Source organism: Ailuropoda melanoleuca, chromosome 12 (assembly GCF_002007445.2).
Source record: "Ailuropoda melanoleuca isolate Jingjing chromosome 12, ASM200744v2, whole genome shotgun sequence".
NCBI lineage: Eukaryota > Metazoa > Chordata > Mammalia > Carnivora > Ursidae > Ailuropoda > Ailuropoda melanoleuca.
Genome location: NC_048229.1, coordinates 81,135,880 through 81,163,817, shown reverse-complemented (window position 1 = coordinate 81,163,817; position 27,938 = coordinate 81,135,880). Strand labels below are relative to the sequence as shown.

The window sequence follows — 27,938 nt, the reverse complement described above, 5'->3', positions numbered from 1 at the left end:
CACCACCCCAGGCCATCGTCACCTGCCAGACTCTTCTCTGCCACAGAGAATGTCCTTGACGGCCCCTCCCTCAGGCATCTCCTGACCCTGGACCCTGCCTGGGATGTGCCCCCAGGACAGGTGCCCCCACAGCCTCTCTGCACCTCTCAGCTTTGTACCAGGACTCTTGGAGGAGTCCTGCTGGAGGCCTGGGTGGGGTCTGGAGTGAGGTCTAAGAGCATCTTCTCTGTTCTGGATGTGCGGGGTGACTCGGTGCTGATAGGAGAGGTTCACACACACAGAATTCCCCCGAGAGTGCCAAGCAGGAACACTCCCCTATCCCCCAGCACACGCAGCGAGGCACCCGGCGCGCACCCAGTTGTAGGCGTGAGTGTGGGCTCCTCTCCCCTGAGGTTCCCAGGCCCCCCCGTGCTCTGTTCAGTCCCCTGGAAGTCTTGTGCTGGAGGGTGAGCATGTTCTCCCTTAGGTCTGCAAAAGCACATCAGTTAAGCCCAGTTGTTTGAAATAAAAGCCGAAGGGAACCCTGAGTGAGCCAGAGCCAGTGCTGTTTTCCTGCCAGTGTGGTGGGGCCTGGGGCTGCAGAGCAAGGGTGTGTTTGTACGGGAACGTGAGCCTGTGTAGGTGTGCGCATGTCTGCACATCAGCGTGCATGTGTATCTGTGTGCGTGTATGAAAGGGGGGCTGATAATACTTGGCACGTGCACTTTCAAGTTGATGTCACCTTGCTCAGCTCCTGTGGCCCACCCTGGGGTTAGGCAAGACCCCGCCTTTCTCCTGCCAGCCCAAATATCTCTTCTTCTTGACCCTGGTGCTCAGGGCCCTTCCTGGCCTGCTGGTCATCTGACTGCTTTGCAGACGTGTATGCCGGTCACAGGCAGGGGTAAAAAGGGGCACAGAATTGCCAGAGAGCCGTGGAACCTGGGGTGAACCCACAAAACCATGAGTGCAGCCATAGGACAAGGAGCAGAAACCCTGACAGGATGGGGGTGTGGGTGGGGCTTCCTGCATATGAGGGTTTGTGTCATGTAGCGGGAGAGTGACGGGTACTGACACAAGATCAGCATGTGCAGAAATCGGGAGAAATGGCAGAAGAACAGCCTGGAGAATGTGTCGGTGCTGTGGCTTTTATTCACTAGGCCGCAGGTCCCTCCCCCTACACGCCATGCAGGTGCTCCCCAGGCATACGTCTGGTTGGTTCAAAGCCAGAGAAGTGGGTTTGGTTTTGCCAGCTAGGAATGAGGAAGGTGTCATGGACCCCCAGGGATCCTTCACAGGGGTGTGACAGGGCCCACGGCTCCTGTGACTGGACTGGCACAGTGGGGACAGGAAGGGGTGGGTGCGCAAGCGGAGGGGCCGACGCTCTACGGAAGAGCAGAGGGGCCGGTGGAGGCATGTGGACGCTGGGTTCCTGCCAGAATGGAGGGGCTTGCAGAGATGCTGTGACTCAGGCTTTAGGTCTCGAAGAAATCAGACCGGGCCCGGAAGTCCTCCCTCCTGTTTGCAGTGCCTGCGCCAGTTTTGGTTGTAGAGAGCCTGGTATCGCCGTTTGGTCGTTAGCTCTCTGGATGGTGGGGGTCCGAGGTTGCTGTCCAGCCTCTGGGACGTTCCTGTAAATCCCCAGCAGCCCAGCTGCGAGCCCAGGAGGCCGCGCTGGAGCGCCTGCTTCTTGGGACCAGGTGTTGCCTGAGCGGAGCACACCTGGGCAGGCGGACGTTCTTGGGCTGCTCGCTCTGCTGTGGTTGGTAGGATTCCCGTTTTATTGTGATGTTGGCTTCTCGGGCTCGTGTGCTTCTGGCCGGCCTTAAAGGACCCTCCTCTTGATGGCTGGCATTTCAGCAAGAGGCTGCCAGGTGGGTTCACCTGGATCTACCTGGGTTCTCTGGGAGATTCTTGGGGTGTGCAGGGAGTGCCCACGTTTCTTCTCTGCAAGTCAAGTCGTGGGTCTGGGTGAGGGCAGGGAGGGAGCCACCGTGTGGTAGAAAGCAAGTGAAGAACATTTTGAAAATAAAATCTTCCAGGCAAGGATGATGTTACAAACCTCTAAATACATAGGAAATACAATGCTTGCTCTCGTATTATGATCGTCTTTTGGGGGGCCGATTTTACATCTTGTATATCTGCTTTGTTAACAAAGCCAGATGTTCTGCTAAGAGAATTCTTCTGTGGGAGTGTTGTGCGTGACTTACATCAGGAGCCTTTCACGCCTGAATCTTGGTGTGTCATGCACAGCATTGAGAGGTGGGCTGCTGGGGCTCCTGGCTGGCCCTGCAGGCCGTGGTCCTACCTGCACTTCTGGTGAGCAGAATTCCTGAGCCAGGTGCTGATACCTACGGCCACGTGCCTTCCCAGCTGTGGGGCTGTGCCTCCCACGGAGTCAGGGGGCAGAAGCCACGGGGTTCGGGGGTGGGGTGTGTGAAGGAGTGACCTCTGCAGAGTGACTGAGACTGGGGCCTACGGAGGGTCCTCAGGAGTGGCAGACTTGGAGGGGCCAAGCTGTCGCCGAAGGTCCCCTGCGTCCCCACCCTGCCCAGCTCCTACTCCTGCCATGGCCCTCCGACGCCCTCTGCTGGGAAGATGCAGCCCTGTGCTCACCGAGAGGGGGACGCGGAGAAGGCGCCAGAACTCCGGGTTCTGTGTGGCGAAAGTGAGTTTCCTCAGTTGTGTGCCCAGGTGGGAGGAGCTGCTCCTGTGCCCGGGGATCCGCGAGCTGCCTGAGAACGATGTCCTGTGTCCTCGACCCTCCGGAGACAGCCTCTGTGCGCAATGCTTAGTCAGGCCTGGAGGCTGCCTGCCAGCTGCAGTGTGGCCGCCTGTGGTGAGAGCTGGACTTCGTCTGCACCTGGGGCGACGAGGGCCCATCTGCCACAGGCGGCTCATCACTGTAGCTGCCCGCATGGCACTTGGACACCTCGTCCTTCCAGAAGCTCCCGGCAGAGCGCGCTGCAGAGCCAGGTCTGCCCCGGGTGGGCACAGGAGGGGCGGGCAGCGCGTGCTCGCTTCATCGCAGCCCTGCCAGCCCAGACCCAAAGCAGGTCTCACGTCGTCCAGGAAACACAGGCCCAGGGCCAGCTCTTCCCGTTGCTGCTGAGGAAGGCAGCCCGTCCACTGAAGAGGAGGCAGGCCTCTCAGGGGCCAGTCCCGGGCAGGTCGCCTGAGGCCCTACAGCCCAGCCCAGCCTGCCCCGTCTGCCCGCCACCGGCCTGACCCTGGTCTCCACGTCAGGTGCTTCCCCGCCTGCCGTGTTAGGATGAAAATGATATGATGTCCACACTTACTCAAATTATGCTAATCTGTCTACTTTTTCATGTTTCAGTTTTCTCTCAACTTAAATCTGGAAGCAGATGTTTGGGTCGGTTTGCATGCTTACCTACCCTTTCCGGGCTTCCTTCATCAGCCTCCTGCTCTGTTACAGTTTTCCGTCCCTTCGTCTGAACATAAGCTGTGCCACTTGCTTCCCGGAGCCACTGGGGTGGGTGCTGCCTGTCCCCAGAGGCCAGATGGGCCCCCCGCGTGACAGGGCTGCCCTGTCAGGGGTATCAGGAGCTGGCAGCTGCCTGTTCCCAATACCTGAATGTTCCTTTGGAGTAACGAGAAATTAAGGTTTTTTTAGTTTGGTTTGGCCTTATGAATGAGACGCTGTGTCCTGTGTCTGGGTATTTAGTCAGCGATGCTGACGCGTAAACTACTCGTTCACTCCATGTTAGGGCTTTGGGGACATGCACGTATTTACTGAAATCACAATCATCCTTGTTCTGTAGGATTGGACGGGGGCTCTCCGCTGGTTGAGGACGGACACTGGCTCTGCCGCCAGGGTCTGCAGGACTCCGGGGAGCTCTGCACACCGTGTGCTGCTGCGTGCTGGAGGTGACACGTGCCTGATGGGGAAGGGCTTCTCCAGAAGCTCGCTTGCTTACTTGCCAGGCGCTGCCTGTGCTGCGCAGTGAGCAGGGCAGTCGCCGCTGCTGTGGGAGCCTCCGGCTGGAGAGGGCACATGCCACCCCCAGTGACGCCATTTCTCCATCATTTTCCTCCCTGAACTTGCGCAGTTTCTTCCTGTATATACAGAGGGGAGTGTGGACGAGCCAAGGAAGGCTCTTTCTACTTAAAATCCCCAGTGTCCTCCGTGTGCAGAGTAGGTGGGAATCTGCAGGGTCATGGCCTCCCGCCGGGCCCCTGCTGTCCACGCAGTGTGGACGAACCAGGCCCTCACTACCACCTTGGGTTCTGTTACTCGGAGGGATGACTCCCAGGACCATGACTGATTTCGGACAGGGCACAGAGCAAAATCTACACAGGGAAAGGCACACAGGGCCCCGTCCAGAGAAGCTGGCTGTAGCTTCAAGTCCTCTTGGGAGAAGCTTGGGTGGCGATGCGGCCACTGCACCTGGTGGTGCTCCCAGGGTCTGAGGCAGGGGCCGAGGGGCCGTCAGAGGCTTGTGCAGACAGGCCCAGGGTTAGCAGGAGTGATGGCATGGTTCATACGTTGGTGCAGGTTTGGATTATAATTTATTTCATTTTATTTTTAAATGTTCTCACCATGCTTTGGTGCCATGAAAAGAGGGTCAGTGGTTGGGAGGTTGTATCGTGTGGGCCATTTATGCCAACATCACTTCCTGATACCCTGGCTTCCTCTTCACGGCCACGGCAGCCCCCGCTGAATTCCCAAGCACCTGTGGAATTGGGACTGTGGTCGCCCTCGTCTAGAGAAGAAGAAAGGCAGCTGTAGAGGCCACACATCCGCGACCTGGGAGGAAAAGGCAGATGTCAGGGAGGGACCCCAGCCCCTCCCTTCTTGGACAGAGGACACTAAGACCAGAGAAGCCAGGGGCTTGCTGAAGAGCCCCCCCCGTCTTTACTATGCAATCAGTGGTGGTGATTTTCTGGAAGAGGAAGGAAAAGCCAGTCACAAGTGCAGCCTGAACGTCAGAGCACCCCATGCAGGTCAGGTGGGCCCGTGGGTCCTGGTCTTGGTGCACTTGGGGAACCGAGTGTGAGACTGGTGACAGAGACGAGCCCCCTCGCAGCTCCTGGCCTTGTTTGGACCGGCTCCAGTGTGTGGACTGTCCCACAGAAGTGGTTCTTCCCTGACTCTTCACATCGGCTTTGGGCCGTGTGTCTGGTGTGGAAGGCTTGCTCCTGACGTTGGCTTGTCCCCCATGCCCAGTGCCCTGCCTGCCATCAGATCTCCCCAAACTCTGCCTGCCGACTCGGTGAGCTCCGTGATTGCAGAGCAGCGCCACCAGACGCTCTCCCGTGGAGCAGAGTCAGAGCAGTGCTGACGTGGTAGGGTTTTAGGGTGGGACGTAGGGCGTACAGATCTCCCTTTTGGGCAGTGTGGTGGGCTGTGTCTCCTGAAAAAGCCGTCAGCCAGAACAGCCCAGAAGTCAGAGATGGCGAGTGGTGAACATAACGAAGGACTGGTTAAGCGCTCCAAGTCCCCAGGAGCCAGGAACAGAGCCGCCGCCGGTCTGTCAGGGCCACAGCGGATACGCCCATGAGAACCACACCTGGGACACCTCAGGCAGGAAGAAGACCCCATCCCAGGCGGGGCAAGGGGCTCTGAGAGGTGTCCCCAGAGATTAAGCGTAGCCTGCCCCCTGCAGGCCTGGGACCAGAACATGGGCCACTCCGTGCTGCTGGGAGCGCCTCTCCCTCCCTCCAATCCCAGATCAAAGCAAAAGCCAGTCCTCTCCGGAGAGATGGGCTTCCGTGCAGTTTCTGGGCCCCAGGGTTCAGACAAACCCTAGTGCCAGGTCAGAACCACAGAGCACGAGGAGGGGCGCCATCGTGAGAGGGAGCTGGCCCCAGGGCCCTCGCGTGGGATGCCGGGTACAGAGCGTGACCCGGTAGATGCAGTGAAGAAGTTGTTGGAAAGGGGGCGAGGAGCAAGACGCTGCCAGAGAATACCACGTTGGTTTTTAAAATACATAAAACAGAATACGTGGAAACGAAAATTACCAATGCAGTTAAAGCTTCTTTGGACAGACCATAAAGCTCATTATGCAGAACGTAAGAAAGAATTTGTGGCTTGGTAATTACAACCAAGGAAGTTGCCTGGACCGTGGAAGAGAAAGAGGAAGAGACAGGAAGCGGGAAAGAAGTTCGGGGTGTCGAGAGAAAGCAGCTGGACGGCACTGGGAAGGCAGAGCCCTTGGCGTTTGTGCACCAGGGTCCTTGAGTGTAGGGGTGCGGTGTGTTGTGGGTACGCACGTCCGCGCGTGGTGACAAGACGGCAGGGGCAGAGCGGGTGCTGAGGTGGCCGTGGAGTCCGGAGGGCCGGCAGCACTCCCACCTGGTTCCAGGGAGGAAAGCTGCCTTGTTGCCAGACGTCCGGGTTCTGCCGGGGAGGGAAGCGCAGTGGCAGGGAATGGAGTCTGGAAAGTGAGGTCCCTTAGGACCACCTCATCGGGAGAGGCCACACTCCAGCCCTGCAGTTGTGGTGCTGTGTTCCAAAAGGCCTGGCTGAGAAGGGGGTGGGGGGGATACGGGTGGGATCGGCTGTGGAGGGCAGGGACCCCTACATTTGTCAGCTCGGGGGCTGCACCCGGCACGGTGTGGTGCTGACGTCACAGACCACAGCGAGCTCGCACCATGGAAGTCCGAGGCGGCGCCCCGTCAGCGTGTTTTCCTGACGATGGTGCAGGGGGTCTGTCCAGGCTTGTGTGAAATCATCACCCCTCACCAGCCACAGTCAGAACACTGGGAACACAGCCAGAATGAGGGAGACAGACTGGACGGACCGGAAGGGAAGGACCCAGCAGGAATAGCGGCCCTGCTCTAGCCTTTGGGACAGTGGGCCCGTGTTTCCCAAGTGATCTCTGGGCCACCTTCCCTGGGCCTCTGCAGAACCCTTGCAGAACTGGAAGCGCATCTGAGCTCTGGGCCTCCGGCCGACGCCTGCCTGCGGCTCACCGCGGGGAAGTTCTCCAGTGCCACGTTCACCTGCCGGTTTCTGGTCTGTGACTTGGCACATGCCCAGGAGATGTGTCAGTTCTCCTTTGCTTCCAGTTAGATTTTAGAAACAAAAGCTAGCAGATCTCCAGAGGGGCCTCCCCGGTGTCTGGAGAGGCCGCCTTGGGTTGTGGGTCCTCCTCCAGCCGGTGGGGGCGCCACCCAGCAGGGGTAGAGGATGCAGAGGCGGGCTGTGCATCCTCCTCCCCCTCCTGCTGTGCACAGATGCCTCGTCACAGGCACGGCAGCTGCTAAGAGGGGCAGGTGGGACTGACCCCGTGTGGCTGGGCACCTCTGGCCAGCAGTCGGTTCTTCCTCTGGGCACAGCTTCCCTGGGCTCCTCACCCCAGGCAGGCTGCATGTGGCCAGAGTGGACTGAGGCCCTCAGGATACTGGCTGCGGCAGGTGCTGCTGGGGAACCACATTTCACCATCGGGAGACAGGCATCTTAGAAGATGGGGTTACATTTGGGTATTTTCCCCTGTGTTAAGACCCATAAGACGTCCTGTTTCCACTCTGGGAGAGCTGTGTGGGAAGGTGGGCTGTGAGGCCCCTCCCACCAGGAGGGGCTGTCAGGGCCTTTTATGTCCCTGCACATTGTCCTGTGCCATCCAGGGCTCCTGGCTCCCTGCGCACTGTGTCTCCGCATCCTACATGTGACTTTGTGAGACCACAGGCCTGTGCTGTCGTGTCCTGCTCTGCGGGGCGGCGGGGGGCATGTTCTGTTACTGCAGAAAGCCCTTTGGGCAAAAGTCCACAGGTGGTTTTCATCTGCCACTCACGGGAAATGGCTCTCTTGCCTCCCCAACTTCTAAGGAATCTAAGCCTGTACCATCACTTGTACCTGCCCCAAGCCTACCTTGCTCCTCCCTGGGTCCACTGCAGCAGAGAGCAGGGCTGGGCCTCTGACTCTCTTCTCTGTCGCCGTGACCAGGAGTCCTTGGCACCGCACATGCTTCTCTGAGCTCTGCATTCTTCCTCCTCCAGTCGGCTTCCCGTGTCCACTCCCCTGGGGGAAGCAGCAGCCGCTGAACTGTTTGCTCCGTGGGGGCACCTTGGGCAGGGGCCCAAGAGGCTCTGGTGGTCCCAGGAGACTGGGTGGAAATTGTATCCAGACTGCAGAGCATGGGAGCATTCTAGCACCCGGGGTGCTGTGCCGGAAACACCGTGTCGGCAGGGACGTCACAGAGCACGTCATAGAGCGGCTGGTCAGCTTGGATGTTCTAGGGATGCAGTCTTGTTTCTGTCACTGCTCATACATGGGAACCTGTAAAGGAGCAGCCCATGGCAGAGTGAGAAGCAGAGAAGGCGGGTAGAGGTGGGGTGCACCCAGGGGCAGGTCAGTGGCACAGTCAGCTGTGGGAGAACTTTGAAACCAAATGCCCCAACCTGGGCTCTGTGGCCTTGGGTCACTGCGAAAGTGTGGCTTAACACCTTGGGACCCTCGGGCCCACTGGGCAGGGGAGCTGCTCTGCAGGTCACCCTATGTGGACACTTGCCCCTGCCTCTGCCAGCGTGCAGGTAGAATGGGACAGCGTGCGCGAGCGGGGTCCGCGGTCACTAGGAGGAACGTTCTGGAATTTATTTCCTTTCTTGGGCTGTCTTGGGGGGGTAGGTTAGAAACTAATTTGCTGGTGGTGGCCTGTGGTACCAGGGACCCACCACCCGAAGCGTGGGAACCCGCGTTCCAGCAGGGCACGGCTTTCTCGGGAAAGAGCAGCTCACAGAAAATGTACCGTGCTGCACCTGTGGGGCTGGGGGTGTCCTGGAGCGGGGCGGGCGAGGCAGACGGGAGTCTGTCTGGCCCGTCGCTCACAGACGGCACCCGCCTCCCGAGGGCAGACCCCAGCCAGTGAGCCAGTTCTCCGACATGCCGAGTGGAAAGCAGGAGAACCCCCCCCCCGGCCCTCGAGAAGAGTTACAGGGACCCGAGTCTCCCATGGTGTCCCTCCTTCCCAGCTGCAGTTTGCACCCCGTGACCTAGAACGCCCCTAACCACCCCGCCCCCCACACAAGGGCCCCAGCCAGCACGCACGGGGCAGTGTGGGGAGGGCCCAGGCTTCATGGATCCCAAATCCCCAGCAGGAGGGGCAGCTTTGGCTCCTGGTCCGTGGAGTTTGGGTGTATTTTCTCCCCCTTACCCTGCCTCTTCTCGAAGAGACAGCACAGTGGGTTTGAGTGCAGGGCTGGCAGGGTGCTTGTAGCGGGTCGGACAAGTGGAGGACGCGCGTCCTGAGAGGCTGGCACGGAACGGCTGAGCTGTTCCATCGTATCTGGTTAGTGCTCTGTGTTGATGCCTTTAGATGCCTCCAGCTCAGTCCATGTCGTGGTACTGCAAGGCTGGTTCGCTCCTCGAAGGGCCATGGCATGAAATGGAGGTCCCTAGAAGCAAGAAGAAAGGTACAGTACTGACGAGTCGGCCTCGATCTATTTATGTATTTCTAAACTGTGTTTGCCATTTATATCTGCACTGTTTGGAGGCGGGACGGGGAAGGAGGAATTGGAGTGTGCACACATGTATTTAATAGACGGAGACCGTCCTGTGTGAACCAGGACACCGGTGAGGGGCCGTCCCACCGCCTGGCGCGCGGCGGGCAGTGTGGGGAGGCACCTGAGCAGAGCAAACGGTCGGTGGGGGCCGAGGCAGAGCAGGCTTCACTGGCTGATCACACGGTGTCGAGACTGTCTCTGTTGCCACTGGAGGCGATGACGGGCGGCACGGCGCTGCCACCTCTGCTCTTGCCCTTTCCCTGTGAGCTGTGAGGTGGGAGGCAGGGGCTCCATGGCGCCAGGTCAGGCTCCGGGGTCTGAGGACGGCGTGGCATGAAATCTCCCCCTGTCTCCTCCACCGCCTCACAGAGAAGCAGGGTCCTGAGCGGAAGAGGATTAAGAAGGAGCCCGTCACCCGGAAGGCCGGACTGCTGTTTGGCATGGGGCTGTCTGGGATCCGAGCCGGCTACCCCCTCTCCGAGCGCCAGCAGGTGGCTCTCCTCATGCAGATGACTGCCGAGGAGTCTGCCAACAGCCCAGGTGAGCCCCCGGGGATGGGGTAGTCTTGGGGACGGGCGCCCATGCGAGGGCGTCCCCCTTTCCTTGTGGAAGCGGCCCAGGTCCGAGAGGCTTCTGTGACCAGGGACACCCCCCCACTGAGCCCTCGCTTGTCCTCTCCTTGGTCTGCAGTAGACACAACACCAAAGCACCCCTCCCAGTCGACAGTGTGTCAGAAGGGGACGCCTAACTCTGCCTCAAAAACCAAAGACAAAGTGAACAAGCGAAACGAGCGCGGAGAGACACGCCTTCATCGCGCGGCCATCCGAGGGGACGCCCGGCGCATCAAGGAGCTCATTGGTGAGGGCGCAGATGTCAACGTCAAGGACTTCGCAGGTGAGTGCTCACAGAAGAACGAGAGGCCGGGCCCCCAGATCCACAGAGCCCTCTGGCCGAGCGAGCGCGTGCCAGGTCTCAGGCACAGCCCAGACCTAGGGGTCAGCGTGGCCGGAGCCAGAGTGCGTGCACGGCCCGGTGGGGCGGGGGGGGGGGGGGCCTACTCATCGACCAGTATATTTGCTGTTTCTGAGAAGGGAGGAATCTGTATTTCGGTAAATATTTCGAAAGTAAAATCATTTTATTTTTCACTATTTTTAAGAGAATTGAGTTTTTAGATGCCACCCTGTTGTGTTCTGTCAACCCCAGTTGTGTGGTAGAGGGCTCTGCCTCTGGCTCTGTGCCTGTCAGCCCGGGACACCTTCCTGAGCCTGCCCTTGAACGTAGGACAGAAGTGGGGGTTTCTCCTCTGGCCTGAGGCAGCTGGGCCTGGTTTACTTGAAGGGCCTGTGGGTGCGGTTCGGGACGGCCTCGTGCGCACAGGGTACTTGGCTCTGCCGCGTCGGCTGCAGATTGCCGCCCTGTTTGCTCCGCGTGCAGGGGAAACGTAGACAAGCAGGGCAATCTTCGTGACGTGACAAACCCGTCTAGACTTTTCCCGCTGCCTTAGTTGATAGTTGTTTGGCCCAAACCTCATTTAGCACCTTTTTTTAAAAAAGCAGTTTTCCTGGATGAGGATTTTCTGAAGGACTGGAATTTGTGTCCATGGGGTGGGCCCTGTTTGCACACTGACATTTGAGGCCCTGCTTCCTGGAGGCCGTTTGAGGTTCTAGCAGAAGCGGCCCCCAGGGGAAGCCTTCTGGCGTGGCCTCAGCCCCGTGCTTGACCGAGGGCATGCTCTCAAGCCTGCAGCTCTGGCGACAGGCCCTGTGTCCTCCCCCGGTGCCTCCTCAGCCTTCCCGTGCGTGGGACTGAGGATGCGTCCACCAGTCCTCTGCTCCAGGTGGTCCTTGCAGGTGGTTATCTCCAGGGTTAGCAAGCTGCTCATCGCGGAGCAAACAAGGCACCACGGTCAAGGACGCTCAGGGCTTCCCGGGACCCATAGCCCTCCGGCGCAGGCGCCACCACCGTCAGGGCCCCTGGAGTGTGCGGCCGCGGGACAGGACTGGTGTTCTTGAGGATTAAATAACATAGGTCCTAAGTGTCTGTTTCCAGGCTGGACGGCGCTGCATGAGGCGTGTAACCGCGGCTACTACGACGTCGCCAAGCAGCTGCTGGCCGCGGGGGCGGAAGTGAACACCAAGGGCCTGGATGACGACACCCCCCTGCATGACGCCGCCAACAACGGGCACTACAAGGTGGGCACCTCCCTGCACGTCCCGCACGCTTGCCCCCTCCCCCCACAGCCCACTCTGCTCATCCTGGGTCAGCGCCTGGGTGGCCCCTTGCACCCCTCGCAGCCTGTGGACAGGGCCCTACTCTGGCCGTGCAGGTGCGTCTGGGTGTCGGCAGGTGAGTGATCCTACCCACAGGGAGGGGGTTCAGGGGCTGCTGCCGCCCCATCCTTGTCCCTGTCCCCGTGGTATCCATGGTGATGCAGCACTGAGGGGTGTAGCCAGGACACGGGATGACCGTTGCGACCAGGGCAGGAGTAGGGAGTGCTCAAGTGTGCAGTCTCCCCGAGAGGACCCAGCCCCTCGGGGAAACAGGTGCCTTCGGGTCTGAAGCAGGAGACGCACAGAGATGGTGAGGCTCTTCTGCGGTCACGGCCAGAGACGGACAGCGGGGCATGGCGAGGACAGCGCCTCTAGACCAGACTGCACCTCTCACGCTCCCTTGTAGCTGCCCTGCCCCGTCGCTTCTGGCAGATGCCAGGGGACTAGCAGCACCGAGCGTGTGACGAGCGGTTGGAAGGTGACAGGTCACCACGGTGGGGGTGACTGGAGAAATCTGGATGCGGGTTATGTACTTAATGGTTGGGATTATAGTTCTCTTTTTAGGTAAGATAAAGGCATCGTGGTTTTTTGGTTTTTTAAGGTCCTTTTAGAGAAATGTACTGAAGAAGCTTATGAAATGTTTGGGATCTGCAAAAAATAGCCAGGGCAGGGGACCGGGGACTAGGGGGAGGGTGGGGGTGACCTGAGGCTACTGGTGAGCTGGTAGCCAACAGAATGGGGAAGAAGGGGGTCGCCCTTTGAATCTCTATCCTTTTATAATTATTATTGTGAAACTATCTCACGGAGTAGATTGAAAGTATGGTGAGGGGTGCAGGGTAATGGCCCCCAGAGAGATCCCTGCCCGGGTCCTGGGACCTGTGAACCTGTGACCTCACGCGGTGAGGGGACTCTGCAGGTGGGAGTAAGCAAAGGATCAGGAAGTGGTGGCCTTGGATTATCCATGTGGGCCCAGCGGCCTTCAGGATCTATGTGGCAGAAACCCTTTCCCAGCCAGGTCACAGTTACCAGCAGAGGCAGGAGGGAGGAGAGCACAAGGGCAGCTTGCCCTGCGTTGTTGGCCTTAGAGGAGGGGCCAGCGGACGTGGTGGCCTCCAGCAGTAGGGGCAGCCCTCAGTGGGCAAACGGCAGGGGACACGGGACCAGAGTCCCAGCACTGGAAGGGGCCCCATGCGCCCGGAAAGGAAGAGGCCAACACCACACGCCTGGAGGGTCGGTGAGGTCGGTTTCAGACTTGGCGCAGCAGAGGGCGTGGCGATTTGCTAGAGCAGGCAGCTGGGTCCCCATGAGGGGAGGCACGGTGTCCTGCACGGGAATGGGTGTGGGAGCGATGAGGCTGTCCTTGTTAAAGGCTCTTTTCCACTGCGTTCTCTGGAACAAAGCTGCGACTGGATTCAGTATTTGCACTTGAGTCCAGGGAGCCAGCCACCGCAGGCGTGAGCAGCACAGTTGCTGGGTGTAGACAGTTGAACACAGCTGCTGAAATATCACGCTACATGTCTGTCATGCACAGGACCACCCTTACTCGTGTAAGACTAAGCACGGAAGAGGCAATCTTATTTTCTAAAATGAATGAATGAATGAAAAACACAAAATAAACCTACTTACAGAAGCTTGGTCTTTGTTTCCTCTCTTCTGTCAAGCCCCCCGTCCCCCCTTCCCCCAGACTTCCAGAGCCCTTCCACACCCACCGAACCCTGCTGGACGGCAGCTCATTGGCGGGAGGGGAGTGTGCATGTGAGGAGATTCAGGGGACGTGGGCACCCCATGGAGAGGGAGGAGGACTTCTGCAGGAGCTGGGACCTGTCCCTGCAGCAGAGAGCTTGGAAGGGGGCGGGACACCACTAGGCTCCTTCCCGCAGGAGAGGCTCTGGTCTGGAGAGCCCACCGGGCTGTGCTGTGTGCTCGGCTTCTGGTCCTTGGGCGCGGGGCAGACGGGCATAGTAGCACCCTCCTGTATCAGGAAGCTCCCTCATGTGCCTGTTGCTGTTCCGTAGGTGGTGAAGCTGTTGCTACGGTATGGGGGGAACCCTCAGCAAAGCAACAGGAAAGGCGAGACGCCACTAAAGGTGGCCAACTCCCCGACCATGGTGAATCTCCTGTTGGGCAAGGGGACCTACACGTCCAGCGAGGAGAGCTCAACCGGTCAGTGGCTGGGTGCCGCGCCATGTGCGCCTGCCGGGATGGGGGCACGGGGCACAGGCCTCCTTGTGCTGCTGCGGGGGGCGCGGGGGGCCTCTCCGCCTCCATGGATACCTGTGCTTACAGGAGCTTCTGGACTGCCAGGACCCTGTCCCTGGGGGTTTCCGTGCCAGCAGTCCTGCAGGCTTCCTCCTTACGTGCCAGCCCTGTCTTCACACAGACCTCTCTCTGGTTTCCTCCTGCCTCGGGTGGGCCTCCGATTGCAGTAAATCAGGCGAAGGGCTGCTCCTCCCTTCCCCCACTGCGAGGGCGGCCCGGGCCTCCTCGGCACCCTGCCCTCCCCGTGTGCATTCTGGGTGGTTGCTGTGACTCTGCCTCTGACCTCTTCCTCCCTGTCCCCAGCAGAGAGCTCAGAGGAGGAAGACGCCCCGTCGTTCGCACCTTCTAGCTCAGTTGACGGCAATAACACAGACTCTGAATTTGAGAAGGGCCTGAAGCACAAGGCTAAGAACCCGGAGCCCCAGAAAACCGTGACCCCCGTCAAGGATGAGTACGAGTTTGACGAGGATGACGAGCAGGACAGAGTCCCTCCAGTGGATGATAAACACTTACTGAAAAAGGATTACAGAAAAGAAACTAAGTCAAATAGTTTTATTTCTATTCCCAAAATGGAAGTGAAAAGTTACACTAAAAATAACACAATTGCACCAAAGAAAGCGGCTCATCGCATCTTGTCAGACACGTCGGACGAGGAGGACGTTGGTGTCACTGTGGGGACAGGAGAGAAGCTGAGACTCTCGGCGCACACGATATTGCCCAGTAACAAAACACGGGAACCTTCTAATGCCAAGCAGCAGAAGGAAAAAAGTAAAGTGAAAAAGAAGCGAAAGAAAGAAACAAAAGGCAAAGAGGTGCGATTTGGGAAGCGGAATGACAAGTTCTGTTCGTCTGAGTCAGATAGCGCGTCCTCGGAGAGCGGCGAGGACGACGGGGACTCGGTGGGGAGCTCTGGCTGCCTCAAGGGGTCCCCGCTGGTGCTGAAGGACCCCTCCCTGTTCAGCTCTCTGTCCGCCTCGTCCGCCTCGTCCCACGGGAGCTCTGCTGCCCAGAAGCACAACCCTGGCCACGCAGATCCTCACACCAAGCACTGGCGGACAGACAATTGGAAAACCATTTCTTCTCCTGCCTGGTCAGAGGTCAGCTCTCTATCAGACTCCACAAGGACGAGACTGACGAGCGAGTCTGATTGCTCCTCTGAGGGCTCCAGTGTGGAGTCGCTGAAGCCCGTGAGGAAGAAGCAGGAACACAGGAAGAGGGGCAGCCTGCAGAGCGCCCTGTCTGAGAAGAAGAACTCTTTCCATGCCAGTGTGGATGGCGCCATCCCCAAGCTGGACAAGGAGGGGAAGGTCGTCAAGAAACACAAAACGAAACACAAACACAAAAACAAGGAGAAAGGGTTGTGCTCGGTCAGTCAGGAACTCAAGTTGAAAAGCTTCACCTACGAGTATGAGGACTCCAAGCAGAGGTCCGAGAAGGCCATACTTCTGGACAACGATGTGTCCAGCGAGAACAAGTTGAAAGCCTTGAAGCATGACAGGGACCACTTCAAGAAGGAAGAGAGACTCGGCAAGATGAAGTCGGAGGAGAAGGAATGGCTCTTCAAAGAGGAGGTGGTCAAGGTCTCCAAGGATGAGAAATCCCTGAAGAGAATCAAAGACATGAGCAGGTCCTTCCGAGAAGAAAAGGACCGTTTGACTAAAGCTGAAAAGGAGAAACTAGTGAAGGAGAAATCTCCTAAAGAGGAAAAGCTGAGACTGTACAAAGAGGAAAGGAAGAAAAAGTCCAAAGACAGGCCCTCAAAGTTAGAGAAAAAGAATGACTTTAAAGAGGACAGACTTTCAAAGGAGAAAGAGAAGACTTTCAAAGAAGAGAAAGAAAAACTCAAGAAAGAAAAGGTTTATAAGGAAGACTCTTCTGCTTTTGATGAATACTGTAACAAAAGTCAGTTTCTGGAGAATGAAGATACCAAGTTCAGCCTCTCTGATGACCAGCAGGACAGGTGGTTTTCTGACCTGTCCGACTCATCCTTTGATTTCAAAGGGGACGACAGCTGGGATTCTCCGGTGACGGACTACAGGGACGTGAAGAGCGACCCTGTGGCCAGACTGATCCTGGAGACGGTGAAAGAGGACGGCAAGGACAAGAAGCGGGAAACCAAGGGCCGCGAAAAGCGAGACTATGGGGACAAGCGGAGTGAGAGAGATGCTTTCTTCAGGAAGAAGGACAGGGACTGTCTGGACAAGAGCTGCGAGAGGAGGAAGGAGCAGATGGAGAAGCACAAAGGTGTCCCCAGCTGCCTCCCCGAGAAGGACAAAAAGAGGAGGGAGTCCGCCGAGGGTGGACGGGACAGGAAGGACCCCCTTGAGGGCGCCAAGGAGCGGAAGGACGGCAGGGCCAAGCCTGAGGAGGCGTACCGGGAGGAGCTGAAGGAACTGGGCGGCGAGGCTAGCTTCAAGGACAGGCCCGACTGCGACTTCGGGAAGGGCCTGGAGCCCTGGGAAAGGCTCCACGCTGCCAGAGAGAAGGAGAAGAAGGAGAAAGCGAAATTAGAGAAATACAAAGACAAGTCCAGTGACAAAGATAAAAGCGAAAAATCTATCCTTGAGAAATGTCAGAAGGACAAGGAATTTGATAAATGTTTTAAAGAGAAAAAAGATACCAAGGAGAAGCATAAAGACACACACAGCAAAGACAAGGAGAGGAAGGCGTCTCTCGACCAAGTTAAAGAAAAGAGGGAGAAGACTTTCCCTGGGCTTCTTTCCGAGGACTTCCCTGAGAAGAAAGACGAGAAGAAGGGAAAGGAGAAGAGCTGGTACATTGCAGACATCTTTACCGACGAGAGCGAGGACGAGAAAGATGAGTACGCGGCCAGCGGGCTCAGACTCGGGGAGGCCGGGGACACGCCACGGGCGGACGGCCCTCTGGACACCGACCGGCACCGGAAGCACTCCACCGACCGGCAGCACTCGGAGAAGCAGAAAGACCGGGAGCTCCGCGAAAAGAAAAAGGAGAAGGGAGCCACAGAAGGGGGCAAAGACAAGAAAGAGAAAGTCCTTGAGAAGCACAAAGACAAGAAGGATAAAGACTCTGCAGAAAAGTACAAGGACAGGAAAGACCGGACGTCTGTCGACTCCACTCAGGAAAAGAAAAACAAACAGAAGCCCCCAGAGAAGGTGGAGAGGAAGCCCCCTGCCGAGGACAAGGCCAAGAGCAGGCACCGGGAGAGGCCGGACAGGGAGCACTGCCGAGACAGGAAGGCGTCGAGGAGCGCAGAGGCTGAGAAGAGCCTGCTGGAGAAGCTGGAGGAAGAGGCCCTGCACGCGTACAGAGAGGACTCCAACGACAAGGCCAGTGAGGTGTCCTCGGACAGCTTCACGGACCGTGGGCAGGAGCCAGGCCTCAGCGCCCTCCTGGAGGTGTCCTTCACGGAGCCCCCGGAGGAGAAGGTCAAGGAGAAAGAGAGGCACAGACACTCTTCATCCTCGTCCAAGAAAAGTCACGACCGAGAGAGGATCAAGAAAGACAAGTCCGAGAAAAGAGAAAAGAGCGATGACTACAAGGACTCTGGCGGCAGGAAGGACCCCAGCCAGTACGACAAGGACTTCTCAGATGCTGACACTTACGGGATCCCTTACGGCACAAAAGCCGACGCAGAGGACGGCTTAGATAAAGCCATTGAGCTCTTCTCCACTGAGAAGAAAGATAAGAACGATTCTGAAAGAGAGCCCCCCAAGAAAGTAGAGAAGGAGCTGAAGCCCTACGGGTCCAGTGCCGCCAGCGCCCTCAAGGAGAGGAGGAGAAGGGAGAAGCACCGGGAGAAGTGGAGGGACGACAGGGACAAGCACAGGGACAGGCATGGGGACGGGCTCCTGCGGCACCACAAGGACGAGCAGAAGCCTGTGGCCAGGGACAAGGACAACCCTCCAAACCCTGTCAGAGACAAGTCCAGGGAGGAGAGTCTGAAACTCAGCGAGACCAAACTGAAGGAGAAGTTGAAGGAAAACCCCGAGAAAGAGAAGGGTGACCCGGCAAAGGTCAGCAATGGAAACGAGAAGCTGCCAGTGTCCAGAGACCCGGCCAAGAGAGACGCCCGGCCCAGAGAGAAGCTGCTGGGTGACGGTGACCTGATGATGACCAGCTTCGAGCGCATGCTCTCCCAGAAGGACCTGGAGGTCGAGGAGCGCCACAAGCGGCACAAGGAGAGGATGAAGCAGATGGAGAAGATGAGGCACAGGTCCGGAGACCCGAAGCTCAAGGAGAGGATGAAGCCCGCCGAGGATGCACGCAAGAAGAGTCTGGATGTCCCTCCAAAGAAGCCACCGGCGCCGGACCCTGCCCTGAAGGACAAGAAGCTCAAGGAGTCTGCCCCTGCCCCGCCAGCCACCGAGAACAAGCCCCACCCGGGAGCAGCTGTGGACACCAGGGACTGGTTGGCGGGACCGCACATGAAAGAGGTCCTGCCTGCTTCTCCCAGGCCTGACCAGGGCCGGCCCACCGGGGTCCCCACACCCGCATCTGTGGTGTCGTGCCCCAGCTATGAGGAGGCCATGCACACGCCCAGGACGCCGTCCTGCAGTGCCGACGACTACTCCGACCTCATGTTCGACTGCGCAGATCCCCAGCCCGCGTCCAGCACGTCCGCCAGCGCCTGCTCCCCCTCCTTCTTCGACAGGTTCTCTGTGGCAGCGAGTGGGATTCCGGAGACCGCGAGCCAGACGCCTGCAAGGCCGTTGTGCACAAGCCTTTACCGTTCGGTCTCCGTCGACATCAGGAGGACCCCCGAGGAAGAATTCAGCCCTGGGGACAAGCTGTTCAGGCAGCAGAGTGTCCCCACTGCGTCCAGTTACGACTCACCAGGGCAGCCCCTGGAGGACAAGGCCCCTGGGCCCCCAGGCCCTGCCGAGAAGTTCGCCTGCTTGTCTCCGGGGTATTACTCCCCGGACTATGGCATCCCCTCCCCCAAAGCGGACACTCTGCACTGCCCGCCTGCGGCCGTGGTCAACGTCACCCCCTCCCCAGAGGGTGCCTTCTCTGGTTTACAAGCAAAGTCCCCCCCTCCACACAGAGATGAGCTGTTGGCCCCATCCATGGAGGGCGCCCTGCCTCCTGACTTGGGCATCCCCTTGGATGCCACAGAGGACCAGCAGGCCACTGCCGCCATTATCCCCCCGGAGCCCAGCTATCTGGAGCCGCTGGACGAGGGGCCCTTCAGCACGGTCATCACGGAGGAGCCCGTCGAGTGGGCGCACCCGGCGGCCTCGGAGCAGGGCCTCTCCTGCAGCCTGATTGGGGGCACCCCTGAGAACCCTGTCAGCTGGCCTGTGGGGCCGGACCTCCTGCTTAAGTCCCCACAACGACTCCCAGAGTCCCCGCAGCATTTCTGCCCCAGTGAGGCCCTCCACCCGGCTGCCCCTGGGCCCTTTGGCGCCACGGAGCCCCCTTACCCAGGCTCCCCTGACTCGTACCCTCTGTCGGCCACCGAGTCTGGACTTGAGGGCGCCAAAGGTGACGCGGTGGAGGCGGTCCCGGCCTCAGTCTCTGCCCCAGAGGAACCAGCTGCCTTTGCCCCTGCCTCCAGGCTGGAGCCCTTCTTCACCAACTGCAAACCGCTTCCGGAAGCTCCCCCCGACATGGCCCCGGAGCCTGCGTGTTTGACCACCGTGACTCAGGTGGAAGCTCTGGGGCCCATGGAAAGTAACTTCCTGGAGAACGGGCATGACCTTTCGGCCCTCGGCCAGGTGGAGCCGGTGCCCTGGCCTGACGGCTTCCCCAACTCTGAGGACGACCTAGATCTCGGGCCCTTCTCGCTGCCAGAGCTCCCCCCTCTTCAAGCTAAAGACGTTTCTGATGATGTCGAAACGGAGCCTGTAGAAGAGACTGCCCTCGTGCCTCCAGAAGAGAGCCCTGCGGGGCCCCCTGTGGTCCCGAATGGCGGGGATGTCCCTGCGTCAGCTGCCGAGGAGCAGCCTGCGCTGCCCCCCGACCAGGGGGCTCCCCGGCTCCCCGCTGAGCCTGAGCCCGAGCCCCCCGCCGAGCCCAAGCCAGATGCCTTGTTGGAAGCTGCGGTAGAGGCGGGGGCCGTGTCGGAGGGCAGGGTCCCCGAGGACTCCGACTCCAGCCTGGGGCCCGCACCGGCACCCCCCGAGCAGCATCCACCAGGGAGTGGAGAGGAGGAGGCCGAGGGCCAAGATCCCCCGGCCGCCTCCCACAGCGGGCCCGACGCCCCCGTGGACGGCCCGGCACCGGCGCACGCGGTGGATGGGGCTGGCCCTCTCGACGATGCCTGCCTCGAGGGACCGCTGGGCAGCCTCCAGCCCGAAGCCACGGAACCGGAGCCCAAACCCGCGGCCGAAGCCCCGAAGGCCCCCAAAGTGGAGGAGATCCCCCAGCGCATGACCAGGAATCGGGCCCAGATGCTGGCCAACCAGAGCAAGCAGAGCTCGCCCCCCTCGGAGAAGGAGCCCGCCCCCGCCCCAGCCCCCAGAGCAAAGGGCCGCTGCTGTGAGGAGGAGGACCCCCAGGCCCAGCACCCACGCAAGCGCCGCTTCCAGCGCTCCAGCCAGCAGCTGCAGCAGCAGATGAACACGTCCACGCAGCAGACGCGGGAGGTGATCCAGCAGACGCTGGCCGCCATCGTGGATGCCATCAAGCTGGACGACATCGAGCCCTACCACAGCGACAGGTCCAACCCGTACTTCGAATACTTGCAGATCAGGAAGAAGATCGAGGAGAAGCGCAAGATTCTTTGCTACATCACGCCGCAGGCGCCCCAGTGCTACGCCGAGTACGTCACCTACACGGGTTCCTACCTCCTGGACGGCAAGCCGCTCAGCAAGCTGCACATCCCCGTGGTGAGTACCCCACGGGCCGCTTGAGCACAGATGGCACGCCAGCAGGGCACCCGGGCTTGGTGCCCTCCCAGGGACCACCCTCCAACACGGTGGTCCTTGCTGACATAGCCCCTCTGGGTCACGCGGCCTGCTCGCTTGGCCTTGTGAGCGCCCTTCCTCCTCACCTGGGACTAACCCACCTCCTGTGTCCGGCCCACCGATGCTGCCGTACTGCGTCCCGCCCCTCGGGGGCCCCCCCTCTCGGCCCCTCGAACACCCCAGTGCCTCCACGGACACGTAGGCCTGGCCTGTCTGAGGCCCTCCATGCTTCGGTCCTGGTTCCCAGTGGTCCCACGTTGCTGATGCGAAGCCAGGCCTCCGTTCTCCTTACACTGGAGCTCTGAGTAGCTCTGACCCCCTCCCTACCTTCTCCAAGTGCATCCTTCATGGGGCTCGTGGGACCCTCCACCCACACGGCCTGTCGCTAGGCCCCCAGCCCCACCCGTGGCCTCTGCAGCCAGAGCCTCTGGTCCCTTTCGTCTGTTCCATTGCCTTGGCCGTCTGATCGTCCTCCATTGACACGCAGTGACCCCATGTCTGTGCACATGTGACCTGTCCAAACCCCGCCATGCACACTGCCTCCCAGCCCCCTTGAGTCCACATCCGGGCCATCAGGCACACGTCTTGCACGTCCTGCTTCTCCCGTTGCACACCCTTCCCCTGGGTGGGTTCCTGCCTCCTGCTGGCACAGCAGAGCCAGACCTCAGCCTTCCTCTGCTCACTCCCAGCCCACCCGGCCTGCTCCCCGGGTGCTGCCTGTCCACACCATGCGCAGGTGACACCATCACACCTTGAAGAAAAGCCGGAACTTCTGTGTTACACCGTGAGGCTCTCCTAGGGAAGGCCCAGGCACACAGCCCATGTCACCAGTCTCGGGGAGCACCCCCTCCGACGGGGTGGGGGGGTTGGTCACACTGGATGTGTGTGCTCTGAAAGTTGGTGTCTGAGCTGGCTCCCCACCAGACAGAAAGCTCAGCGAACCAGGACTGACATCTAGTGTCTTCTGATCGAGGACGAGTGGCTCTGAGCTCCAAGGGCGAGGCTGTGGGGGCCCAGCGCCTGGGCCGTCCCCGTCCCCTGCATGCCCGGGCCAGCACTTTGGTTGGGGGGTAGGGGGAGCTAGCTTTGAGCCCAGCGGGCTGTCTCTGCACGGCTCTCCTTGACCCCAGGGTGCCCTGGGCAGGAGAGTGAGGCAGCTTTGCCATCTCGTCTCGGCCCCGGGGCCGGGGAGGGTCAGCTGTTTTGTCTCGTCTGGGACACTAGATCCTGAAAAAATCTGGTCTCAGGTCTCTGTTCAGTGAGATGTTCGGTTGCCTTTTTTGTTTAAATTTTAGTTTTCAAAATGGTACCATGAGCATCATGGCAAGTTTGGGAAAGGGAGAACAGCAGGGGTCACTGTGGTTTGTGTAACTTGTGCTTATCTTCCACTGGGTCTCACACCTCTGTTTCCCTTCCCGTCGTCACAGCACGGGGCATCCAGGCTGTTCGGGGAGGGCGGGCAGAGGGCGGGCATTCCGGGTGCGGGTTCACAGCCCCACCAACCCCGCCCCCATGATTGCAGATCGCGCCCCCTCCCTCTCTGGCGGAGCCGCTGAAGGAGCTGTTCAAGCAGCAGGAGACGGTGCGGGGGAAGCTGCGACTACAGCACAGCATCGAGCGGGTAAGCGGTGGCTGTGGGCGCGGGGCCTCGGGCCGGGTCGCATCGGGCCCGTGGGAGTCCCGGCTCACCCGGCTCCTCTCCTCCAGGAAAAGCTCATTGTCTCCTGCGAGCAGGAGATCCTGCGGGTTCACTGCCGGGCGGCGAGGACCATCGCGAACCAGGCGGTGCCGTTCAGCGCCTGCACCATGCTGCTGGACTCGGAGGTCTACAACATGCCTCTGGAAAGTCAGGTGGGTGGGCACGCACGGTCCTGCTGCCCGAGAACTGCTGCGCCGTCCGGGCTTAGGCTGCACCCCAGGCCGTGAGCGGCAAGACCTGCGTCCCCCAGATCTAGTCGCCCCGGGGCCGGAGAGGCAGGGGCGACCCGACAGCAGCACGTGCAGCACGGGGGGTGCGTGTTCATTCCAGGTCCTCACGGGCCCCTGGTCGCTGGGCTGGTCCTCAGTGTCGGTCAGTCACTGAAATTGTCCTTAAAAACAAACGTACTTAGGATGAGTCACCCCTAGAGCTGCTACCGCGGGGGGCTGCCCCAGGGAAGGCCCCCTTCGGAAGCCGTCGTGCCGCGGGCGGGGCAGAGCAGGGCGCTGCGGCTGAGGGCCGGGAGGTGTCCGAGCGCGCAGCCCCCACCGCGGCTGTGCTCCGCCTCAGTGGCACCATGGCCCTGCTCTGTCCACGCGAGGTGGTCACCCTTCCTCCCCTGCCGTGGTTGCCGGACAGCTCCCAGGGGTGTCCCGAGTGCCTGGCAGGGGCCTCACCTGCCAGCAACTCCCAGTGTAGGCCTGTCCGTGGACTGCAGTGTCCCCACCTTGTCCCCGCCTCCTGCTGCCTGTTGCACTCAGGCTTGGGGCCAGACTCTCTGTCACGGGTTTGCTCCCCAGTTGATTGTGTTCCTCCACAACTACCGTGAGACTTTTTAAAAACCACCCAGAATGTGTCATTTTGGGCCTGCACCCCCCGCACCCTGTTCAGCTGGACTCTTGCTCAGAACACTGGTGACCCCTATGCCCCGCGGGCCAGCGTGAGCTCCCGCTGCACTCCAGGCTCATGAGCGACGCTCTCAGGTTGGCTGCGTGCGGACAGAGGTGGTCCAGGGATTTTTTTTTAAACACTCTTTATTAGTGCATTAAGGGTTTTCCATGCACTTACATACAGTCTTTAAGAATACATCTTAAAAACTTGCCCCATCAGGGAAGCCTGGCGAGCTCGAGCCCCACATCGGGCGTGAAGCTTACTGAAAATTTTAAAAAATTAAGTTTCCCCATTAACCTATTGTCTGAAACAAAACAGCAGTCCGTGAAACATAAAAGGGTTAGGGCCTGAAGGACTCCTTCAGGGATTTTTTGTGTGTCTGAAAGCAAGTATCTTGGTGACTTTCTGAGCAGGAGGTAAGGCCTCAGGCTGCAGCCTCCACCCTCCCATGTGTCCCTGGGGGCCACGCATGGGGCCAAGGGGAGAGACTTTCCCAGTGAGGGCCACGCAGAAGACCCAGACCGTGGGGGCCTGTGAGACCACCTGCCGGCTGCTCCTGTGGCCTGAGGCTTACCTGCTTGTGGACCCGTTGCTGGGCACAGGGGCTGCTGTGCGTGAGAATAGTGATGTCAAGTTGGCACACTCCCTGCAGCGTGACGCCGCCTCGGGCCTCTCATGGTCCTTTTCACAGAAAGTTACATACAAACAGAAGAAATGGAAATATACGCCCGTTCCGGCTTGACCGTGTGCCTCCGTGGGGCTCCCGAGGACATGGTGCCCATGTCTGTCCACGCCCAGCACGCACACCCCCGCTCTTGCAGCAGCCTCCTGGGGACGGGGGTGGGGAATGTGGAGGGAGGCTCGTGCCAGTCAGTCCTGCAACAGGATTGCTCACGGGGACTCTGGAGTAAGGCTACGGCTTTCACTCTGTGCGTGAGCCGTCTGCCCGGCTCTTCTCCACCCAGTGTCCACATCTGCTCTCTTCTTCAGGGGGATGAGAACAAGTCCGTGCGCGACCGGTTCAATGCCCGCCAGTTCATTTCCTGGCTCCAGGACGTGGACGACAAGTACGACCGCATGAAGGTGAGGGCCCTGTGTCTCCCCAAGCTGCGCCTGGGCTGGGGGTCCCAGCAGGTGTCTGGGGTGGGGAGTGGGGTGGCTGCTGCTGGGTCCCCTGTTTGGAAGTGACAGTGTCAGACCCTCTGAACCCAGCGGATACTTTGAGGGGAGCTGAGGTCTCCCCGCCCCCATGTTGCCTCCTTAGAGTGTCTTCCCTCCTGTCCAGGTGTGCGGGGAGCAGCTCCTGTCACCAGCTGGCGGTCAGACCTCTGTGGGACCCCACCTTGAGCCCTCCTCAAAGGTCACAGCATACACCCAGCACCACTGCTCTGGACGTGCTGACCAGTGCAGCAGGCAGAGGATGGGTGGGAGATAGAGAAAGATTAGCAAGTAAGAAGTACGTCCTCACCCGCAGTTGTTAGGGTCGCCCACTGCAGAACTGAACGCCAGTCACAGATGGGACACTAGGGTCAGTGCCACCCCCTGGGAAGCTCCAGGAGGCAGGGTCCAGAGGGCCATGCCCGCTCTTGTCACTAGAGCTCTGGGGCTGGTGGAGGGCGGGTGCGCCTGTTCTTGGAGAGGAAGACGGACACTGTTTTCGGGGTGCCTTACCTGCATCCCCTCCCCTCACGGACCTGTGGCCACGGCGCCACAGCAGCGCACTCGGGGACGTGCCGGCGTGGAGTAGACAGCCCGGAGCAGAGAGTAAGGAGCCCACGTGGCGTCCGTGGCCCCGGGCTCGTCCCTGGGGAGCTCCAGGACGATGGTGCACATGGTCATACCAGCCAGGCCTGGGGGCTGCACAGGGAAGGCTTTCCTGTAACAAGAGAAAGTCGTCCTGACTATATTAAAGTGAGACGTTGTGCCTTAAAAACACGAGTCTAACGTCCTTAACATAGAAAGAACTTACAAAACCAGTGAGAAAAAGGGTGACTAGGAAAAGAAATGGAGGGGCTCCCGGGTGATACACTCGGTCGAGCATCAGACTCTCGGTTCCGGCTCAGGTGGTTATGTCAGGGTCGTGGGATGGAGCCCTGCATGGGGCTCAGCACGGAGTCGGCTTGAGAGTCTCTCCCCTTCTGCCCCGCCCCCGCGCGTGCGCCTGCGCTCTCAGATAATCTTTTTAAAAAAAAATGAGGTACACGGAGTCCGCACGGGTTTGGAGCCGTGGCCGCCACGCCGCAGTGCACCGCGGTTTGTTGCCAGAAGACTGAAGATGGAGGGTTTACACCCCGATCCCCTCAGCACACTTTAAACCGAAGGATTTTAAGGCAGATGAGACACACGCTCTGCCCTCCGTGCTCGTGTGCACATCTGAGAACAAGTTGGGCCGCGAGGAGACCTCGTCACACTGTTCACGTCCACCCTCTGCTCGCAGACCACGCGCGACCCCAGATCCCTTCATGCCGCCTTCTGTCCTGTCCCACCTCAGCGAGCCCGTCGGAGACACTCTCAGCTTTCCACCTGCTCCCGACGGGACATAGCACACCCCCGAATACAAAACGCTTCAAACCCTAGATAATCGGTTTTACGTGTTTCATTTGTTTTTTAATGTTTACTTTTAAAAGACATAAATCCAGGGCCCCTGGCCGGCTTGGTGGATAGAGCATGTGACTCCTGATCTTGGGGTCATGAGTTCAAGCCCCATATTCGGCGTGGAGCCTACTTAAAATTTTAAAGTTTTTTGTTTTTTTTTTTTTTAAAGGCATAATTGGGGCACCTGGGTGGCTCAGTCGGTGAAGTGTCTGGCTTCAGCTCAGGTCATGATCCCGGGGTCCTGGGACGGAGCCCCACGTCGGGCTCCCTGGCTTGGCTTGCTCTAAAATAAAATCTTTAAAAATTTTTTAAAAATAAAAAGCATAATTTGTATTGGAAGTGAAACTAAGATCACCAGCCCTAAAGTGAAAATGGCAAAGAACAGCAGATACTGATTTTAATTAGACGCTACTGTGAAACCTGGGGGTGGGGCACCGCGCAGGGACGGGGGACAGACACCCGTGCGGTCAGCACCGCTACCTAGCTGCGGGTGCCAGGGGCACAGTGAGCCCCCCGCGTGCAGAGGCTGGGGGTGCTCCGGTGGCCTGCGGGGGGACGGGGCTGGAACGGGGCTGGCCTCCCTTGGGCAGCTGGGGTCTTGCCTCAGCCCCTCACCTGCTGTGTCTCCCGCACAGACGTGTCTTCTGATGCGGCAGCAGCACGAGGCAGCGGCGCTCAACGCCGTGCAGAGGATGGAGTGGCAGCTGAAGGTCCAGGAGCTGGACCCCGCCGGGCACAAGTCCCTGTGTGTCAACGAGGTGCCCTCCTTCTACGTGCCCATGGTCGACGTCAACGACGACTTCGTGCTTCTGCCAGCCTGACGCACCGCGGGACGGCCGCACGGGACACAGGCGAGGTCCACACGCGTCTGCCCGGCGCTGCTGCCGCGTCCAGATGGTGGAGGGAGACCTTGTCCCTCAGGTGGGGACACCCAGGGAGAGACCCCGCGCTTTGCCCCCTGGAGTGAGGCTCTTTTCTACCAGCTGCCGCGGGAGGCCGAGGAGACCTCGGGGACGCAGACGCGGACACGGCGGCCCGGGGCCTGCTCTCTAGCCGGCTGCACGGGCGTTTCAGGAGCTGCAGAACCGAGCGTGTTTTTCAAAATTTCTCGTTCCATTCTGATCAACTAAAAAAGAGAAAATTAAGGCGCCCACCCCTAGAAACCGTGCCCTCCAGGTCGGAGGGCAGGGAGAGCGCGGTCCCGGCTGCTGTCCTGCTGCCACGGGCCTCAGTCGGGCTGGGACGCTGTCGGGGGGGAGGGCCCAGCCGCGCCGCCTGCCGGCCACAGACGAACACGGAGCCAGGACTCGGGTTGTGTTTTTAATGGAGTCAAATCCACGTGGTTTGTATATTTTTTCCTTTAATCTTGGGCATTTTGTTTCTCTTTCTGAGAACATAACTTGAAACACTACAGAGCCAATAATCATATAAAAAGTGTACCCGTAAGCGCTGTACAGTTTTATACACATTCACAATGTACTTTTGCTGCCTTCTAGATAATTTATTTTGCAACACATTACTGCACAGTTGTAAATAACTTCTGTAACACCACTTCAGTTATGTGTAAAGAAATAAATAAATTAATTAAATGCTCTTTGTACATGACAGGCCCCTCTCCAGAAGGGGCCGACATGCAGGACTGAGCTGAGGGGTCACTCTGCGTCTTCAACGGTTTTCCTCCCCAATTAGTACCTTTTAATTTTGAAACAACATTATTTTCCCTCCTTTCCCAAGCCTTCCCGCACCCCCTCCCAAGCTGTACAGCTCAGCCCGGGGGAGGTCGGGGGAGGGACTGTACTCATCTTGCCCCACACCCCAGGCAGCCAGGGCAGGGCAGGGCGCATAGGGGAGAGAAAGGCCCGATGGGACTCCGCCCCGGCCAGCTGCCCCCCA

General features: G+C 59.5%; 1 protein-coding gene across 14 annotated transcripts in view; it reads left to right on the top strand.

Moving 5' to 3' along the window:
• The window catches only part of ANKRD11 (ankyrin repeat domain 11), a 112,615-nt gene extending 84,972 nt beyond the window's left edge, over positions 1 to 27,643 (top strand). For 6 of the 14 annotated variants that reach the window (XM_034672669.1, XM_034672668.1, XM_034672672.1 and 3 more), the window contains 9 exons: positions 9,811 to 9,981; positions 10,132 to 10,335; positions 11,491 to 11,633; positions 13,727 to 13,874; positions 14,274 to 20,782; positions 22,383 to 22,481; positions 22,568 to 22,711; positions 24,441 to 24,533; positions 26,681 to 27,643. In XM_034672669.1, the coding sequence (XP_034528560.1) occupies positions 9,811 to 9,981; positions 10,132 to 10,335; positions 11,491 to 11,633; positions 13,727 to 13,874; positions 14,274 to 20,782; positions 22,383 to 22,481; positions 22,568 to 22,711; positions 24,441 to 24,533; positions 26,681 to 26,866 (7,697 nt within the window). In that variant the 3' untranslated portion in view covers positions 26,867 to 27,643. Of the gene's footprint in view, positions 1 to 9,254; positions 9,352 to 9,810; positions 9,982 to 10,131; positions 10,336 to 11,477; positions 11,634 to 13,726; positions 13,875 to 14,273; positions 20,783 to 22,382; positions 22,482 to 22,567; positions 22,712 to 24,440; positions 24,534 to 24,735; positions 24,907 to 26,680 lie in introns of those variants that run through there. The other 8 variants (XM_034672678.1, XM_034672679.1, XM_034672680.1 and 5 more) reach the window with 7 other exon arrangements.
• The last annotated feature ends 295 nt before the right edge of the window (positions 27,644 to 27,938 follow it).